Source organism: Miniopterus natalensis, chromosome 8, assembly GCF_054644295.1.
Source record: "Miniopterus natalensis isolate mMinNat1 chromosome 8, mMinNat1.hap1, whole genome shotgun sequence".
Classification (NCBI taxonomy): Eukaryota; Metazoa; Chordata; class Mammalia; order Chiroptera; family Miniopteridae; genus Miniopterus; species Miniopterus natalensis.
In genome coordinates this window covers 25139016-25160281 of record NC_142088.1, presented here as the reverse complement: position 1 = coordinate 25160281, position 21266 = coordinate 25139016, and the positions used below count along the sequence as shown (strand labels likewise).

The 21266-nt window shown below is 39.1% G+C and overlaps 1 protein-coding gene across 1 annotated transcript in view; it reads left to right on the top strand.

The window, feature by feature from the left end:
- The window catches only part of PLCL1 (phospholipase C like 1 (inactive)), a 312956-nt gene extending 302121 nt beyond the window's left edge, over positions 1–10835 (top strand). Inside the window, exon 6 of the mRNA XM_016220590.2 lies at positions 9197–10835. Within this exon, the coding sequence (XP_016076076.2) occupies positions 9197–9379 (183 nt within the window). The 3' untranslated portion in view covers positions 9380–10835. The remainder of the gene's footprint in view (positions 1–9196) is intronic.
- The last annotated feature ends 10431 nt before the right edge of the window (positions 10836–21266 follow it).

The following is a 21266-nucleotide window of genomic DNA, read 5'->3' as shown; positions in this document are numbered from 1 at the left end:
AAAGTTTAGCTTAGGGTTTTCTATTATTCAGTTCACTGGTGTTGAAGCAATTTTGTTGACATTTCCTGTAAGTGGATTAGGCTCACAGTCATTTGCCCGAAGCGGGCAGATGGCTTTTTAACCAGAGCACCCTCGCAGGAACCTATCTTACGGTATCTTCAGAAATGTAACGGGTCTGTCACAAAAAGTAATGTTTGTCATTAAATTCTTTTGGTGACAGATGATTTCAGTTCATTTTTACTTTCTCATCTGGCTTAAATGAAACAGCTGTTTAAAATTTTTTATCCCATAGTGAGCAATGCTTTGGTGTTTTACACTGCACAAGGTTGTAACCTCTAAATTGCAAATAAGAACATTAGCTGTGGAGCTGGGAGGATGACATGTTCTGGGGCCCCCAAGGGAAGTTCCTGCCCCAATGCAATTGTTACACTTTTTATTTTAATTATTATGGGGTCTTTTATAGGACTAGTGGGTAATCAATCCTGAATTTTATTCTCAGTAGCAGTTGTTCCCCCCACTTCACCACTTTGTCTTTTTTAAGGTTCGGAGGGATTTTGTTTCCTCAGACTTTACAAGGTAAAGTACAGTAGACATCCATAGCATTGTCATTATTGATAATAAAGCATTTCATTTATGGAAACTTTTTAATTTTCTGTTTATAAAATAATAGCTAACAATCATTAGAATTTGTCATGTATTCAGGCATTGTCCTCAGTGATTCGCCTGTATTGTCTTTATTAATCTCACAGTAAGCCTGGAGATGGGTACAGTTACTATAGCCATTTTATGGATGAGCAAACACAGGCACTGAATGACCTTGTCCAAGGTCAAAAAGCTAAGAGGTGGTGGAGCCAGGACTTGAAACCAGGTAGTCTGACAGTGGAAGTCACAGTATAAGTTCACCTATCGAACAGCAATATGGTTACAATTCAAAGCCTCTAGACGGAATTGTTATTATAGGAGAGAAATGTAGAATCCTGAGAAGCAGAGGTTTCCTTCATCAGTCTGGAGTCCGGCTGTGCTCCTCGGCTGTGCGTGCTGCGCCTCGGGCAGCCAACTTGGGTGGGAGGTTTTCAGGGCTCGTGGGCACTGCAAGGAGATTCAGTGTCCAGAGACCTAAGAACCAACTGAGGAGTCCTCTCATTGACAGCATATCCTTTAAAATGTTCAGCTGGCGCCCGTAATGAATTTCATTCTTATAAAAAACTTTTTTGGATTTGATCTGTTAGGACTTATGATGACTGCAGTGAAAACCAATCATCTCCACACTTCTTCCACGTACAAATCTTCTACCTTTGCTTTTTTATTTCAGTTTTCTGAAAAATTGGTGCAGGTGAAGATTATTAAATTCTTCAAAACTCTGAAATTTGCCACACTGAAGGCAAAAATCAGACATCAAAGTATTTTTGTGGGGGGTATTCATGGGGTTCTATCAAAGGATTTTTAAAAAATCAAATAGGTCTTAATCTATTTTTTTCTTTGTATTTCTAAGACCCATTACATGACATGTTCAACATATCATATAATGTATGTAAATACAGTGAAGAAAAACATCTATTGGCCTGGGAAGCAGTTATTTCCTTTACACTTATTTCCTGTGTGAACTGGGCAAAATATTTACTTAGCTTTCTCGAGTCTATTTCTTGATCTATAGAGTTAAATAAACATTGTAACTGTCCTTCAAATGTCTCAAAAATTTAAAATAATTGCTAAGAACTCTTAGTAGAACAAAACTGTACTGTCATTAAATGATCTTTTATTATTTTCCACTCTCAGTGTTTTTTTAGGTACAAATTTCAAGGAAACAAAGTAAATTCTAAGTAGGTAAAATATAAGGAAAAATGGAATGTGGTAGGTCATTCTTGGTGCTGTCCCATGGAGGCAGTATCCTTCCAGAACATTCTCCTATGCTATTTATATCTGTATCTGTAAGACTGTGGGAGGTTTGAGGACTCAAGGCAAATATCAAAAGATCCTCGTATCCTATTTTTCTCATTATAAGATGCCCAGAAAGAAATGAAGGTGCTTCTCTGTCTTTCAGGTTGTTCCTCAGTTGTCACTTAACCAGGGAAGCCGGGCCTGATCCCCTGGCTGCATGTTCGCACAGCATCATACTCCTTTTCCTTAGGCACGTAACACAGCTTGTGTTTAGACGTGACTTTATTTTTACGGCTTTTTGATTTATGCCTGTGTTCCTAACTAGACTTAAGTCCCATGCGGTCAAGAAGGGCATCTGTGCTCAACAAATATCCCCAGAGTGTAGCCCGGTGGTTCTTAATGGGTGCAGCACTGCCCCCTAGAGGGTATTTTGAAAAATTGTGGAGGCGATTGGGAGGATTCACCTGGCCTTTAGTGGTGGTGGCCAGAAATGCTGGATGTCTGGAGCTATAGGACAGTGCAACATAGTAAAGACTGTCCTGCAAGACTTTCATAAGTCCTGCCTGACTAAACTCTCTAAAATACAAATTGAAGTGCTTTAGTAAATTACATTGATTTTGTTATAAGAATTTATGTGAAAGGCCCAGTATATGAGGAAAAGGTAGTTACTGAGAGGGAAGTCTAAATGAATAAAGATATTGTTTCCAAATTATTGAATAACTTATTCACTCTGGGAATTCTGTCTACTTTATTGTATAATTCTGTCTACTTTATTGCAGTAATACTGAAACAGACTGGGAAGTGAGATGTTGGTTTTAATTTGATACTTTATTTGTTATTATTGATAGTCCATAGTAGGCATTTCACAGAGTCCTTCAAAGTAGAAGTTCATATTATCAATCACAAGAAAAATGCCCTTTGAGGTACTTTTGAAGATTTGGCTATTTTGGTAGGATGTATGAACATAATTTACTTTCTCACTTGTGGGATTATCAGACTTTTTTCCATGGGGAGAGTTTGTACTTATCTCGGCATGTTATTTCTACCTTAATTAAGGTTATTTCCTTCCTTCTTTTATTATTTGCACATAAATCTGGTCTGTTGCCATTGTTTGTTTTTATATTAGTGTCTATTTGGTACATCTGCATTTTCATTTTTTAATATATTTTTTGTGTGTGGAATGGCATCTGATCTTATTTCTCTTTTATGTTTAAATGAATCCATATTAAATAAACACAGGCATCTGTTTACTTTATTATGTTTTTTGTGTGCCTTCCTGGACATTTACATATTGCAATACATATATCGTTTTGTTTTAAATGATTGGTCTCTTATATCTCCTTATGTTAGAGCTAGGATACTATATTTACTTAATTTTTAATAATGTATACAACTAAGTTATATTATTTATGACTTTCCTTTTAGGATAATAAACAGAGACTTAGAAAACATTTGACTTAAAGTACTTCAGTTTTGATAGGGCTGAGAACCACAGATCAGACAAAGTCTGGTGTGTGATTAATGTTTAACTAATGTTTGCTTGATAGATAGATAGATGAAATCCCGTCTTCATCGATAGCTAAAGGAGACCACTGCTGTTTCTAAACCAAAGGGAGGAGGTGTTGGGTGTGCCTCAGTCCACATATACACAACTCAGAACAACATACTATAGGGACCACAAATGGGAACTGGAGATGTTAAATTTCATACTCTTTTTAAAGCTCTGGTCAACGAGTTCATCTCAGTGCAAGAGGTTTTACTGATGAGACATCACCCATCATTTTGTTGTCAGCACCGTTGCTACTGGATTATCATTCATTTTATTATTATGATTATCTTATTATTTTTTAGCTTTACTGAGATATAACTGACATATAACATTGTATAAGTTTAAGGTGTACAATGTGATCGTTTGATCTATGTATATATTATGAGATGATTACCACAATAAGGCTATGTAACACACTCATAACCTCCCATAATTACTTTTTTTGTGTGGTGAGAACTTTTACGATTTACTCTCCTAGCAGCTTTCAAGTATACAGTACTGTGTTGTTAACTACAGTCAATAGGCTATACATGAGCTCTCCAGAACTTATCCATTGTGTAACTAGAAGTTTGTGTCCTTTCGACCGCCTTCCCCCATTTCCCCCAGACCCCAGCCCTTCACAACCACCAATCTGTGCTATTTTTATGAGTCCTGTTTTCTTAGATTTCACATGTAAGTGAGATCATCCAGTGTTTGTCTTTCCCTGCCTTATTTCAGTGCTCTCAAAATTCATCTATGTTGTTGAAAATGGCAGGCCTACCTTCTTTCTCATTATATACATATTAAATAAGATGTCATATATATAAAGAAGATGTGAGATACACACACACACACACACACACACACACAGGGGTAGGCAAAAATAGGTTTACAGTATGAGTGCGTGAAACAGTTTACTCTTGTATTATCTATTATTGTATTAGTTATTTGTATCATTTATCTTCTTATTGTTATTATTTTGTATCTTTACTTGTAATTTATCTTTTAGGTTTTTGAACTAGTAAGATGGTAATAATACACAACCCACCAGAGTATGGTCTTGTCCACCACATAATAGCTGGAAAAAATAAAGAGCTGCTAATTCCACCATGCTGTCTGTGGCCTGCGCCTATGGCAACATCATCCATGGGTGACTCTAGCTGCGGCTGTGGACTCTCACGTGGGAAGAATATCAGGAGCATCAGTCTGTTGTTGAGTGTGTGCTGAAAAATACCCACACAAGTCTGCTTGGAGACAGAGCTGCATTTGTTTATGTGTGTAGTTGCGTATACGTGAGGGTCTCTCCATTCCCAGAGTCTCAATTAGCTGCTTTAAATATTTGTGGTGTTCTCTGAAACAACCCACGCATTTCCTTCACACGTGACAAGGACACTGGTTAAGATGTTCTCCTGCTCCTTCGTGCGCTGACATCACAGGGGATAGTGCAGTTCATGGGAAAAGTGGTTGCGAGGGAGCCGCGGATGTCTTGTAAGCTACTCTGCCAGTAGAGCCAAAACTGTTTTCAAACAGTGTGTGTTGGGGATGGGGGGACTGCATTTCTTAGTAAGAACAGGAATAACAAAAATCCTAAACCTCTTTGATAGATAATAAAATATATCACTAAGGTAACTTACAAATATATGACTAATAGTAACTTACATTTAGAATTCCAGCCCCTTTTGTGGTTATGATAGAATGAGATAATGTGTGCCAATTGATTTGCACTTACCATATTGTATTCAATAAATGTTAGCTTCTGTTTAGTGTTGTGATAATATTTTATTTTCAGTCATACATTTATTAGTAGTAATAAAAATTGTGGTGGTAATGTACAGCAGCCCCATTTACAATCTAAATTGCATTAGATATTTCTTGATTTCCAGATAATGTATTTTAATTGCAATTTAATGCAGTTGGAAGGATTTGGTTATGGCTGCCTAATGTCTCTTTTTAAAAAATTAATCAATCATTGCTAATTTTTACTTTAAAATCAGTATAGTGATCTCTCTATGGATTTCTATAATTCCAATTGTTACTTTTTAAGTGTGTTGGGATTTCCATGGACTCACATTCCGAAGCCAAATAACTATGGAGGCCGAATTGAGGACCATTGCTCTTGAGACTTTTGATAGTCCTGTTGTCCCATCAGCATCAGTCTGCTGGAGATACCTCTATTACTCGTACTTTCTTTTGGGTTAAAGAAGTCTCTCATTTTCCCCCCAAAACATTCCTAGCACCAGAGACAGAGCTACACATTCCCATGAGATGGCTCGTCTACCGTAACATTGGCAGCTGCCTGACGTTTCTTCCAGGTTGAGTTTTCAGTGATCAGATTGTACATTCACTTTATTTTTAGTTTAAAAAAATTTATTTTTATTGTTGAAAGTATTACAGATGTCCCCCCCGCCCCATTGGCCCCTCCACCCCGCGCCAGACCCCTCCCCGGGCCTTCACTGCACTACTGTCTCCCCATGGGTTATGCATATGTGTGTATAAATTGTCCATTCCCTTTACATTCCAGGCCATGACAAGCCCAAGAGGTGTTTCAATGTATATATCACTAAGTAAAATTAATTTTCCTGGGTTTCTCCCCTTCCTCCTCCTGTCCCAAAGACTCTGAGAATTTTGGAGCATATTCTTTAGAAACACCCTGTTACAATACTCCTTAAGCGCATACTACACACCAATACTTGTAAATGGCTTAGCTGACCTGAACACCTACTACCTGCGGAAATGATGCACAGGGCAGCGGTGTTTGCAGGGAGGAGCCGTGGGGCAAGCTGGCTCGTTAGGGGGAGTTTGAGGAGTGTAGCGGAGTAGAGAGGGATGCTGTCGGGCAGGGAAATCACTGCACGAAAAATGGGAAAGGTCAGCACCAAGAAGGCATGCCAGCCAGGATGGGGTTGTTAACAACGCCCTTCCCCCTCTCTAAGCTTTTCCTAGGATGAGTCTTTTCTGGTTCTGCTACTTTAATCAGCAGGAATCGAGGAGTTGATTCTTTGGACCACAAAGTAGAATGATGACCTGTATCTCTCCTATCACAAAATTAGAAAGCAAAATTTTTCCCTAAATGTTTTCAGTGTTAAGCCTTCATAACGTAGCCTTTCATTTTGTCCTATTAGTTAACAGTTTACTTTCTCTTCCTGTTGTTTTCTGCCTGCATCGTTCGGCAGGACGTGGTGTCTCCTCGTTATCACGAGATGAGTAGTTGTGTCCTGTGCACTGGCACAAAGTGTTTTCTCCTCTGGGCCATTGTTTCCTGGAGAGACTGACTTCTGTTGAGCAGAGCTGGCACTGCCTGGCACTTCGGCTGGGATGCCACCGCTCAGGCTGATGAGCTGCCATTCTGACTGACTAATTAGATGCGTTAGTAACCTGCTGCAGGAAAGGATGTGCGAGCACTCTGGATTAGCTAGTAGTTTCAAGCTTGATATTTTTGCGTGTTTCACTGTTTTCTTGCAATGAAGGAAGAGGCCATTTTTTGTTGTTGATGCTTTTAAAATTCTTGATAAAAATTTTAAAACTAAAAGAAAAGGGAGCTCTTAAAAGTTAATACTCTTAGAATGACTGGGTGTAATCTCTTTATTAATACAGTTTGGATTTTTAAAGGAATATTTCTATTTGTAAAAACAGTAGCAACATACATCTCTCTAAAGAGACTCTTGCAGATGCGTTTTAAATAAGTCAGTGACATTTATATTAAAATAGGCACAGTACCAAGATATTTATTATAATAGAAGGCTATGTTAAGTGCTTTTCATATCACCTTATAGCTTAGTTTACTTATGGTTATTTAAATCACAAGTAGCTTTTCAACATATTTTCTTTAATCTTTAGAACTGTGAGGAAAGCAGAAGGATATTTTCATTTTTACAAAAGAGAAAATGGCCCAGGAAGAAGCTGTTGGAGCTAAAAGCAAAACTGAGACACAGACTTTTGTTCCTGCCAGTTTGTTCTTGGTGTACTGACTCTCTAGATTGATCTCTAAGTTCTGTCAGATTGTGCCATGTGGGTAATGATTTTCTTTTTATCCGTGTTGCTTCCATGGGGAACAATGAATAGGAGGCTGAAATGTGCTTTATAGAGAGTGGACCATTGGCCTTGAGGAGATGCTGAATCATGTCATGGTTAACACTACACACCCTGGAGCCAACTGCTGGGCTTGACTTAAACCCCAACTCTGCAATTTGCCAGCTAGGTGACTCTGGAAAAGGCGACCGCTCTGGACCTCAGTGTGTGTGTGTGTGTGTGTGTGTGTGTGTGTGTGTGTGTGATCCATAAACAGAATAAGAAAAGTGCCACTCTCATAGGGATGTAATGAAAAGTGAATGAATGACATACGTGTAACGCACCAAGGAGAAAGAATGCCTGCACCAAGTGACTTTACATCTTGTTTTATTATTACTTAAGAATTGCATTTTTCAAAGTGGATATGACTTTGTTTTTTAGGGTCTAGAGGGAACTCACTGTGTCTGTATTGTTAAGAACCGATTCCCAAATTCTGCCGCTGTAGCGAATATTTCCCCTTAGGTCATCTGTACCTGACAGAACGCTCCTTCTCTAGTCTTTGTTCTTGGTCTAATCTGTAAACATGGAGTGGGACTAGGGCACTGACCCAAGAGGCAGAGGACCGGGACTTCAGTCCCAGCTCAGTCATGTACCCGCTGTGGCCTTGGGTCGGCCTCGCAACCTCGTGCAGCTCAGCTTCGTTTCTCCTCGTGAGAAGGCCAGACTATCCCACTTCCCAGTCTACTTCTAAAATCCCAGTCCATGACGGGGGTAACTGGGATGTTCACTTTAACAAGAATATTAGGCAAAGCCCTACTTATTCATCCCATTGAGTTCAAGGCTGTTATTAGGATTTAACTATTAATATATAAGATAACATTGACAAGTGCCTGCATAGACTTTGAGGAATGATGTATTCCGAGGCATATTTTTAAATACAAGCTTCCTCATACATAAGGAAAAAGCAGTCATCAAATTAAAGCAATGAAACAGTGTACCATGGAGAACCTTGCTTAAAGTGGGCGACGGCCCTTCTCGGGCCTGTGCCTTGCAGAGCAATGAACTAAAATAAGAAATAAAAATAATGGGAAAAGATATTTCTTGGGCACCCCTGTAACTGACAGCTGATGATTTCCTGTGATCCCCATTTGCTTTTTGTTTTGATTGACACGCTGAGCCTCTGGAGCCCCTTTCTCCATCAGTCAGATGGAAACATTGTCCTTAGGATGGTGGAACAGACAGAGGAATGCAGGTAGCTAATCATTTATCCAAAGGCAGATTGCAAGGATAGCCCAATATATAAAAAACCAGTTAACCAAGCATAAGGTTGTATGATTTACTTTACAGAGATGCTTTGCTTTGTAAGCTCTTGTATACTGAGGGGCTGATCTAATTTTCAGTGCTCGAAGGCAGAGTCTCCTTCCTTGTTTTCTCCCACGACCAGGAATGCTGGGCCTGCGTGTGACAAGCTACAGCGCTGTGCAAAGTCTCAATGAAGGGCTGATGTTCTCGGCAAATTCAGAGGAGGGTCCCTCTGGGGTTGTTCCCAACCACAGGAAGCTCAAGGGGCCGCCAGCAACCACAGATCTGACGGGGAAGGCTCAGGTTGACATACTGGGCTTAAAGAGCAAAGCCCCTCGCTCGACAGCGCTGGAGCAGAAGGCTGGGGTGAACCCTGGGAAACTGAGTTCTCGGGTCTGGGTCTGTTTCCTCCCTGAGCAATGGTCACTCAGGATGTGCCTGCCCATAACGTTCTTCTCTGGTGTGTCTACCTGTCTGTAGGGCCAAGGCGACCTGTTGAAGAATGCAAAGAATGAAGCTGTCGAAAACATGAAGCAGATCCAGCTGGCCTGCTTGTCTTGCGGCCTCAGTAAGGCCCCCAGCGGCGGCGCCGAGGCCAAGGGCAAGCGCAGCCTGGAGGCCATAGAGGAGAAGGAAAGTGCTGAGGAGAACGGGAAGCTGTGACCTGAGCAGTGGCCACGTGCTCGGCCGTCCTTTGTGTCAAAGACTGTTTTTTCCTTCTGGTTTTCTTTCCTTAAGCTTTGTAGATGTTCACAAAAAGATGCCATCTCTGGGATGTTGGACATAAACAGGTATTTTCACAATGTCAGTATTTTAATGTAGTTAATTTATCTAAGTTAAAAATGTTTAGTAGCAGTGTTTTAAATTCTGAGATGTGTGTACATACCCATATGTGGATGTGGGTAGAAGTGTGTATGTGTGTGTGTCTTTCAGAGAGAGACAGACAGAGACCGAGAGAGACAGAGGCAGAGAGATGTTGAGATGCTGTTAAAATCTATTCTGTGCTGAATTACTCATTTAGTAAGTTATTAACGTATCATTTTAGGGAAAATCTGTTAATCTAAAATTCTAAAGAGCACTCACTAGGACCTGTTGCTGTGTTTAATTTTACTTCTCTACCCTTGTCATTTAACTCAGATATGTTAACATAACTTATTATTAAAGGAAGCCAAATTTACCAATGCCTAGATGTTTTGATAGATTAAATATAGATTAGCAAAATTCCTAACAATCACAGTAGAAATAAGAGTGAATGAAAGATAAACAAATGATCAGGATTTCTGAAAAGATCAGAAAAGTCATTTCTTCAGTTAGTGAGCTCTAAAATATTTATTAAATAAAATCAATAAATATTTATTTTATGTAATTTACTAAACAGATATGATTTCAGTGGAAAAGCTGACCATTAGTGAATTTATGCCCACCTATGTGGTACTGAAACACAGTAAGAGCTCTTTTGTAATTAGGATTTTGATGTGACAATATTATTTAGTTACAAAATTTCAAGGTTGTGATTTGCAGGAAGGTCTCATTCCTCCAAACGGAGAGTCTAGCATTCATTTTCTATAGCAGACACGGGCAGCTAGGGGGTCTCAGCTTTGATAGCATTTAATTTAGAGTATTAATTGAAACTCAATGACGTTGCTCAAAGAATATATCATCATGTCGAGCTGATATAAATTATGTGGGTCAGATAACATCTTCCTGATGATTTAAGAACTAATTGATTACAAAATGTCTATGATATGATTTTAACACATTCAGAAAAACACAAAAAAGAAAGCAAATGACTAATTAGGGTATATTTATAATTGCATCTAGATCATTTTTGCCCTAATATTTTCATAAAGTACTTGAGTGTAATGTTTGTTATCTCCAACAGAACTAAATGTTCTATGGTTATGAAAATATATTTATTTAAAACATTGCTTTTATTTTGAAAAGCTTCTTAATTAATTTGATTAACAAATATGCTAATTTGGGGGAACCTAGGGAAGATAATTGTTGAAATTTTGCAAATATAAACATCTTCTTTAGCTACCGTGTTGTTATTTCTGACTTCCTAACACTATTATGTTCATGTTGCACATTACTGAAAGAGTAAAGATATGAAACAACACTTTTACTGTTCCCTTTTATTGTGAGTTAATTGAACAAAGAATGCTAATGAAAATGGGTTATTGTGTAAAAAATACCTAAAAGGGTATGCTGTGTCCATGGACCAGCTATGATGAAATGTCTCCTTGGATTTAAGCCGGTACTTGGGGAGGTATAGGAGCTCATGTTGGTAGATTTCCAAATGGTACTACAACAGCCAGAAAAACCTTCTTTCCCTTCCATTGCGCTCATCTTGTATGTATAAGACATGGTGGCGTGAATGTATACAAGCCCCTTGTGATGAAAAAGGGGTGATACAGACAGAAACAAAACCCACCTTCCATCAGCCTCCCGGAGGTTTTCACCCGTGGACCTCTTCACCTCCCAGAGACCCACGGCTTTGCTGGTGATGCAGAGAGCAAGGAAGGGAAGACAAAGGGTGACGAACTCTCAACCAATATTCCTTTACTTGAGGGTCGGATCTAATCCTAGCTTACTCCATTGTCCTGGAGCTCTACTCACGCTTTGGACCCACCCAGATACCCTTCAGAAGGTGAGGTGAATTCCACCCCGTCTGATGCTACTGCGCCTGGTGGTGGGCCGGCGGCCACTCTCTGCTCCACGGCCTTGGGAGCTGTTTCTAGACGGAGTGAGGTGTGGGGCAGAGCAGCTTAGACGCTGAGGGTAAGGAGTTGCAACTGGGAGGACTTCTGCTGTGGCCCTGCCCGGATGGGACAGCCGAGACAGGACCTCTTCCAGCATCACGTTCTGCAGTCTGTCTCCGTCCAGGCTGCAGCTGCGACAGGAAAAGCCCCCATCTACACCTAGCTTTTGGCGATGCTAGGAAGGTAGTGTGGCACATATTAATTCTGGTTTTGTTTATTAATTTTTACATTACCAAGGGGATTTGAGGCGGAGATGGAAGGTGTTATCACTGGCATTTTATAGGTGAGAACGCCCAAGCCACTGACATAGTAAATGGAAGAATTGGCTTTGATTCTGGTTTCTCTGATTGTATGTGCAAGAATATTTACTTAGTAATTTTGATTTTTAAAAATTTTGATTTCTCAAAATTTTCAACTAAACTGTTAACTCTGTCTTTTATAACTACAGATGAAAAGAACTATAACTACAGATGAAAAGAACATTTTCTGATAAGCAAATATTAATGATTAATATAAAAATGCATAAGAAATAAAAATCACCCGCTATTTACATTTAGATTTATACCCCTTCAGACACTGTTTAGAATTTATACATACTTGTAAATTATACTTTCATTTTTAACAAAAATGAGATCATAGTATATAAACTGTTTTGAAACAGGCTTTTTACAATAATAAAAACAATACATCACAGCTATCTTTCTATTTTACGCACACACACACATTGGAGTTTTTATCAAATGATGCATTTTATTTGTCCACTGACTCTTTCTTAAAATTTCTAAAACAACAGACAACTTTTAAAAATCAGGAGATTTCACATAAAAATTCAGTTTCCTACTTCTTTTAAATATAGATCAGAAACTTTAGATTAGAATATCCCCGAGTGTTCTGCCAGCACTGGGCACCTCCCTGACACACACACTCCTTGCTTGGCATCAGTTCATTGGAGCCGCCCTCCCAAAAGGGGCACGTGCTGCCTAGTTTGCCAAAGAGCCTCTTCACTCCTTTGTGGTATCACCTGCTACTGTGAATGTTTTGGGTGGTGATCCTTGATCCAAATCATTTTTTATAAGAATGACATGGTGTCTTATTACATGGATTATCGTAACATATTTAACCAATTCCCTATTGTTAGACTTTCTCTCTAATTCCTTGTTATGTAAGCATTGCAGTGACAAAAATCCAGTGTTGCAAAGTGGTTAACTTTTTCTTTAGGATAAATTTCTAGAAGTGGAATTATTGGGTCAAAGGATACATTTTTTTTCCGGGATTTTGAGATATATTGCCAGATAGTCTCCAGAAAATGTGTCCATTTACAATCTCACCAGGAGCTTATGAGAGTACTCAAATCTTGGCTAATACTAAATTTAATTTTTCTTGTTTTTATGTTTGTTAATCTACGAGGTTAAAAAAACCCTTATTTCCATTTATCTTTATTCTCTAGTGAGATTGAGCACATATTGTGTTTACTGACTATAAATAATCTCATATAGATTCTATATTTTTGTTTTCTGATCATTTTTAGATGGGGTGGTAACTTTTTATCTTTTTATTATTTATTTTTGAGAGGCATTTACTCAATAAGAATTTTAACCCTGTGTTTGTCACATGTGCTGCTAATGTCTTTTGATGTTCACATCCTTATTTTACGATTTTTTCCATTATGGTTAGTATTAAGATATCTTGGCCTACCTATGCTCATGAAGATAATTCTGTTACCCATTAGTAGCTTCGTTGGTTTACTTTTCACATTAAATCTCCAATTCCCTAGAATTGATTTTCGTGTGTAGTGTAAGGGAGAGATCTGTTTTCAGTTTTTCCCAGCGTGGATAATCAGCTGGCCCGGCCCACTTACAGTAATGATTGTCCTTTGTCCACGGCTCTGTAGCGCCATCCTTATACAAAATGAAACACCCGTGTGTGTGTATTTCTGGAATCTCTGTTGGTCCCATTGTTTTGTCTGGCCTGGCAACATTACCACCTTGCCTTAATTACTATAGTTTCCTAAAGTTTTGCTGTCAGAGAGTGTAGACCTCCATAGTTTTCTCCAACATTTTCTTGGTTATTTTTGGCTCTTTGCATTTCTCTATAAACCTGAGTGTTCTAACCTATTCACCTGGTGCATTTCTCCATTTATTTAGGTTTCATTTAATTTCTCTTAATATATTTTTATAGATTTCTGTGTAAAGGCCTTACACCTCTTTCATTAAGTTTATTCTTAGGAATCTGATGTTTTCCATGCTGTTAGAAGAGTAACTTTTTTTGTGTTTCACCTTTGTTCTTGCTCAGTAATCCAGTCAAGCAAGAGTTTGTTTCCAAGTGACCTGTTGAGCTGTGTGAGCATTTTTGTTTATTTAAAATAAAATAAAATATATTTGTATTTTTTAAAAAAAGAAATAGTAACATTTTAAAATTTAAATTTTCAAATTGATTATTTATGGTATATAGAAAATACAACAGATTGTTTTGCTTTGCAACATTATTATGTTTGTGACAGGTTTTATAGTCCTCACTTGTCTGTTGGGGAAACCAAGGCATGTTTCCTTGTCTAGGCGGCCCCAGAAATTATACTTACTGGCTCTCGTTTTGGTGATTTTTTATTCCTTCGGTTATTTTTAGCAGTATTTTGTCAACAAGATAAAGGAAAACAGAAGAGTAAGTCATCCAAAATATGTTTAAGTCATAGTTGGTTTAAGTTTCAACCCAAGTAAGCCCTAAGGATGCAACAGTGGGGATTTATTCCTTCAAGTTTTCATCTTGGTGAACATGTTACTAACATCCTGGTGGCATTAGGCATAAATGGACTTTTAGGCTTTAAATTCTTTCTAAAGTCTTTAAAACTTCCCAGGCCCTAATTGGACTGTACATTGGAATATATTGGGATATATGTGTATGTATGCATATTTTATATATATATAAATGCATATTATATATATATATATGTGTATATCTATGAATGTAATATATATGTATGTACATATATATATATATATTTGTTTGAGATTGATACATTTGTGTCTGCACTTGTCCATTTCCAATATGCCATGTCAATATTGTGCTCTCTTCTGTGCAATCTCTTTATAAACAATGCATAAATGTTTAGATTTTAGGATTGCTAAAACAAACATACTAACAGCTCCTGGCACATTGCTTAATAGTTCTTTTTATCTGTCTTTTGTTTATGTCACCACAGATTTTAGCATTTCTCAACAACAAATTCACAATTACTTGATGGGTAAAACAAACCACTGACACAGGAAAGATAACAGTAGCTTTTATCAGAATATTTCACAGAACTTCTTATCTCTAAAGAAAGCAATGAAGCACAGCTGAATGGAAATGCCAATCAAATAAAATCTCAAGGACATCACAACTGTTCAGTGATTAAAGGTTTTGTTCAGTAGCTAATATTAAAGTCACATATTCTTAAAGTTCTCTTTATCTGTTTTACTTCGAAGATGTAGCTGCTGCTTGTCAGCACTTAGAGTATAAATAATTTGACAGTGTGAGCTACAGAGGCCAGATTTTAGATTTTCTGCACAGTGTTCTTCGTCAGTATAGCCATACCTAGGACACCATGTATTCTGATTTTTTTCTCATAAAATACAGTGCTGTGAGGCATATGGGGCCAGGAGAGTGTGAAACCCTAGCACTTTGATGAGAAGGCAGGGACCTCACCTATCTTATGCACCACTAACCCCTGGTTTCTAGCGCAGTGCTTGGCACCCGGGAAGCATCCTATAAATACCTGTTTCATGAATGTTATAAAACAACTGGCACATCATAAATGAACTAGCAGAAGTTGTGTAGGAAAGAGTATGTACACTTTGACTTTTACTAAAGAATTTATTCTTGAATTTTTTATTTCCTAAGGATAGTTATCCAGGCCCAATAATTCTAAATTTTAAACTGAAATTCTTCCCAAACATGCACCTGTTAGTGTGCATCCTCTCTCCATGAAAAAGCACTTTTTTTTAATGATCTGAGTTCAATAGGAGGCTGCCCCTTCTTTATAATAAGGGTAGCTGGTGTTTTTCATGTTTATTTAATCAAAGTGTAATATAATTTCCTTTTCCTTGTTTCCAGACTTGGTACCTTGGAATAATGGCTAACATTAGCCAGTTAATTAAGTTTCCATAAGAGTTATCTCTGGGCTTCTAGATAAACTTGGGCAAAAAGTGTGACAGAGTGAATAATAAAACTCTCATATAAAGCAAAGAAAGGTAATAATTCATTAGTAGGAATTTTTTTCCACAGCTCTGAATCACACAAAAGTCTTAATGCTATTCAGAAATATTAATTGAACATTTATCATGAACTAGGTACATTTATTAAACACATTATTGAACACCTGTAATGTACTGCTAGGTGTACTGTATTTTATTGCTTTAAGGCACCATAAATTATCAGATGCACCCGTATTTATGTACCACTTAAAACTTTTTTAAAAAGCTTACCAATTCAATAATAGTATATCAACTAAAAGATACGTCAATAAAAAGAAGAAAAATGGGTCAAGATGTCCTTAAGGTGTTTACAGTCAAATAGGGGAAGTGGAGCTATTAGTAAATAAGGTTATAATACAATTTGATAAGGCAACAGTGAAAGGTATGGAAATTGCTGCACTGGAACAGAGGAGGGAGCGATGGACGCCAGGGTCCATGTGTGCGGGGGGTGCACTGGGTGTGTCAGGGAAGTTTTTATGAAAGAGCCTATGGGGTCTCCAATGGGTAAGAACTTTCTAGGTAAAAATGATAGAAACAAACATTTCAAGCAATAGTTTCTACGGTAAAAAGGCTTGATGAGGCCTAAGGTTATACACAGCTGGGTGTTGCTGGAATGTAATGTGTGTGGTTTCAGTGAGGGAAAGAAAAGTGAGGAGGGGCTGCTGCTCCGTCAGGCAGGAGCCCCGAGAAGGGCTCTAACACCTTGAGAAAGGATTTGCACTTATTTAATGGCAAGCCACCAAAAGGCTTTAAACCTAGTGAGGCATGATCTGATTATTTGAGTCATTAGTTAATTAATGCAATAATGATTTATCAAGCAAGTATGATACAGCAGACCTTGGAATAAGTGGAAATTCAGTGGTAAGCAAATCAGTTTTTCCATGTCCAGTGTATAGTCAGCGGAGAAGATAGATAGTTGAATACAGCAGTCGGTGTAAGTTTCCTTGACACAGTATATTAATATAAAAACAAAGGAAGCAATGTAGTGCAAAGAGCACAGGCTCTGTACTCAGGTTTACTAGGTTCACAATCAGGCTCCTCTACTTAATAGAAAATGGAGTTTCAGTATCTGTAAAATGAGGCTAATCATGTAAAGATAGTATATACCTCATGGGCTTGTTGAGAGAATTAAGTGGGAGTCATGCCTGGCACATGATAGGCACTTAATAAGAGTGAATTCTTGTAAGTGTCATGAGGGAGGAGCTCATGGGTGTCTCCCAAACTAGTCTATCAACTCCCCTAGAGGGAGCCTGGGAGGACATCCCACGAGAAGGGAAGCCTGGGTGGAGACCTGAGAATGAGACCAAGTGAATGGAGTTAGTACACACAGACATTATATATTATATACACACACACACACATTTTGTATGTGTTATATATAATGCATATGTTATATGTGTATTATATATAATACGTATATATACATTTTTTATAACATATATTTCCCCCCATTTCTCACTCTTCCTGGTGGTTCACTTCTATTCCCTGGAATCAACAATTAAATAAACTATTACACAGAAGTCTTGTCTCAGGTACTTAGTTGGGGGGAACCCAAAATAAGCTGGTTGATGTCAGGATTAGCTCTAGAAAGCAGGCCCTTAAGATGGGATTCTGGAACACTCACTAGTCAAACAGCAGCAAGGACCTAATGCTGGTGCTGAATGGGCGATTCCTGGTGGTGGTAACCTGTGGCGTGCTGAAGCATCGCACACGCGGAAGACTCACCTGAGGCAGGTTAGGACAAGGTGCAGGTAGAAGGCAAAGTAATTGCTTTAGCACCTGAATGACATGGGTTACTGGTAATTTAAAGGATGTGGCACTGGCCGTGGAAATCTTCCAGAAAGAAAACAGCACGCTCAGTTCAACTAACTGTGAACTCAGAGTGAGCCAGGAAAGCTGAAGTGTCTTCAGGCAGTGTTTTAACAGATCTTCTCCTGAGGCCCCAGGGAAGACTGCTGAAAATCATGCCTAGTTGTAGAGCTAAAGGGGGGCTGAATGCACAGGTGTGACAGGTTTCCTGTACAAAAAGCAAGGGCCAGATAAGGAAGACTTGGGATGGGAACATTTGGATGGATGAATCCAAAAAAGCCTGAACCTCTAGAGTCTCTGAACTCTGGGCCAACAGCAGTAGCCTTTTCCCTGGCTGGAGAGTGGAGGAAAGCAGCCTTGTTTGCCCTGGAGCCCATTCAAACACCTGACCTGAGGAAGATGCCTCGGAGGAAGATGCTGGTCTCCTTGAGATCCACCCTCGCCTCCCTCATCTCATTCCTGCAGACCCGTAAGTAAAGTATGATCTCTTTGTATCCCAAGAGGGGAAGTGAGTTCTCCAGCAGAACACAGCAGGATACATATTCACACTGGAGAATTCTCTTGTAACACAGGCTTCCTGGAGAGCGCAAGGACTTGAAGCTGATCATAGTAGGCCAGGGTGGCTCCTTGAAGCTTGAACACATCAATAGTCTACAATTTACAAAAGGTGGAAATGCCTGGTGGAGTCAGAAGTCTCAGAGAGTCAGTCCCCTTGCTTGCTCTTTGTTCAACAAAAGCAGCTCTGCTCTAGCTGCTTTGTCACCAAGGCTTCCACATAAAATTTCACTTGACAAGAGGCTTTTATTGCTGTAAAAAAAAAAAAAATTGGAAAAACGCTAGATTAGATGCTCTCCAAGGCCCTTTCCAGCTCTAACAGCCCCTAGGACCCGGTCAGTTAAGTCTGGAGTCTGACTGCCCAAGGTCAAATACAGGCCTCACCTTATCTGGTCTATGAGACCTAAGGCAAAATAATTCACCTCCTTTAGCATCAAAATGATATGTAAATAGAAGTAATAATTGTATTTACCTAATAGGATTATTTATTTTTTTATTGATCTTAGAGCGGATGGGAGAGGGAAAGAGAGAGAGAAACATAGATGTGAGAGAGAAACATCTATTGGTTGCCTCCCACACGTGCCCTGAAAGGGGATTGAACCTGTAACCTGGGTATGTGCTGTGACCAGGAATTGAATCTGAGATCTTTCAGTGTACAGGATGTCGCTCCAACCAACTGAGCCACACTGGCCAGGGCTCCCTAATAGAACTATTGTCTTAAGTGAGAACACATGATACCTAGCAAGGTATCTAGCACATCGTAAATGTTCAATACTTATTCTAGAAATATAGGAGTTGATAGGAACAAATTTTAGCCAGATTAGATATATCATAGATAGCTGATGCAGTTATAGCTATACATACTTAAATAAACTTTACAATACAGAATTTTTTATATCAAAGTATTTAATATCTGCGTTCTAAGTAGAGCCTTGTAGAATAGCAAGATATTAGACCTTGTCATCTTTATGTCTAAAAATGGTTGAAGATTGACAATTTTGTTTGTTTTCTGCATATGTGGAAAGTAGCAACTTTTAGAAAAGGGTGAACCTTCCTAAGGTGAAGGTTGGCTGCAGGGAGTTGGCAGTGACATCCCCTCCTATGAAGACCAAAGATATACGTTGGTGTTTGTGTCTTGTACAGTGACCATGGGTTGCTGAGCAGGCCAACTTTTACCTTGACTTACGAACATGGGTTCCATGCTAAAGAACAGGGACATAGCAAGTCAGAATGGCGTCCTGGCTTGGTTTCTGTTGCAGCAGAACCACTCAACTAAGTCTTTCGGAGCATTGTTTGAAACCCAGACTGTGACAAGTGTTTGAGAAATAGACCATGGTGTTGTTACACTCGTACCTAGAGGCCCGGGAGCATGTGAACAGCAAAGCTTAGTATTTCTTGTCTTGGGGTAGAATTGGAGACATGAAAATGAGAAGTCTGTTGGTATCCTCAGTGACAGTTTTGTCCTCTCATGCATTATACATCAGGATTTAACGGTACTTAAAATTTTGGTGATCTGTAGTTATTTTTTCTCGTCTTTTAAATTTTTTTGCAGTTTATGTATCTGCTAAAAATAACAATTTTCAGATAGAAATCTTTCAGTGCCTGAGCCACATAATCAAGCACTCATATAGTCCTTTCATCTTGAATTTTCCCTTCCCCAGAGCTTTACCAGGTAAATACATGAACATGAGGCTGGTGTCTGAAAGGCTTCCTTTCCACTTAGCTCATGTGGTCCCACGAAATGTCATAGAATCTTTGGATTCATTCCCATGGCAACAGGCAACTCCATCGCGAAGGACACTGCTGGCTTTCCTCTTTAGGAAGCTTTGCTCTGTATTTGAGATTCAAAGCTGTCTTCTTTATTAATTTTATTTTTTGACACACTGCGATGCACTGTGACTACAGAGATGCCTTATTTGTCACATACGCTTGGGTTGGGAAGGCAACCAATGCCTCTTCACAAAGGAGGGAAAATGTGGGTCATACGCAAGGGCTCCCCGGTGCTGCGGGTCGGAAGGGCTTGGGGGGCCAGCGGAGAGCCGCAGGAGGAATGGGGTGGGCAGAGAGCAACCGATTGGGCCCTGCCGCCCGGACTGCGGGCACACAAACACCCGCAACACACTAGAGCAGGCCCCAAGGGCTAATGACAGCTGCTCTGCATACTTCAAAACAGAGCGGGCACGTTTGTTTTCAGCCCTGCTGGCTGCAATTTGCAATGGAGATGAAAGCTGTAATCAGCATGTCTTTTCCGCCCCATGTCTGTGCTATTAGGGGCATTAGCAAGGGTCGCTGTTTAGGGTATGACTGTTTTTCTGTGCCTGAAACCTCATTATTTTATCACATTTGCTATGATGTGACAGGAAAGCAAATTATTGAAGAAACACTGGCTAAAAGCTATTCAGAGATTTCATTTCATGTCTTGTGAAATGGAAACAAATATGAAAGGCTGCATGAAGGAAAGCCTTGTTAAAAAAACTAAACTAAACAACAACAAAACCCAATGCCTCTCCCACCCTGGAGTCTAGTCTAGGGTGGAAATCATATTTAAACAAAAATAATCTCCAGGTGATTTTCAATGTGTGACCAAGACTGATTAGCTTAATCACCTTAGAGATGATTAGCGTTTCATTTGATAAAGAAATGTTTTGTTTTGCATGAGCCTACGTTCCAGTTTTCATGAAGATGCACTGGGTGTTTTAAATATTTCAGTGTGTGTGTGTGTGTGTGTGTGTCTGTGTATATATGTGTGTGTGTATATATATATATATATATATATATATATATATATATATATATACTGAATCTCATTAAATGCTCAGAATTATTTCATTAATAGGAAAGGTACTACTTCCCCTGACCAGAAAAGGAAAGGGAGGCATTGTGTAACTCAATGACTCAGCCACATTTGTGACTCACAACCTGATTCTAAAGCTGATGTCTTTTTCACTATTCCACACTTAATATTTTTATCAATATCAGACAAGCAGATTATATTCCAGGAAACCTGAGAGCAGACAGGTTAGGTAAAGGGGTGCGGTGAAATGTAAAGGGCAGGTCTGGCTTTCCGTTAGGCGGCCTTAAGTGGTGTGAGAACAGGTGTCCGTTTTCCTAGGTACTCAAATCAGGGCATTCTTCTTACGGGGAGGAGAGATCTGATTCCTCTCCATAGGCGGGCGTGTAAAGGGGAACACGTGG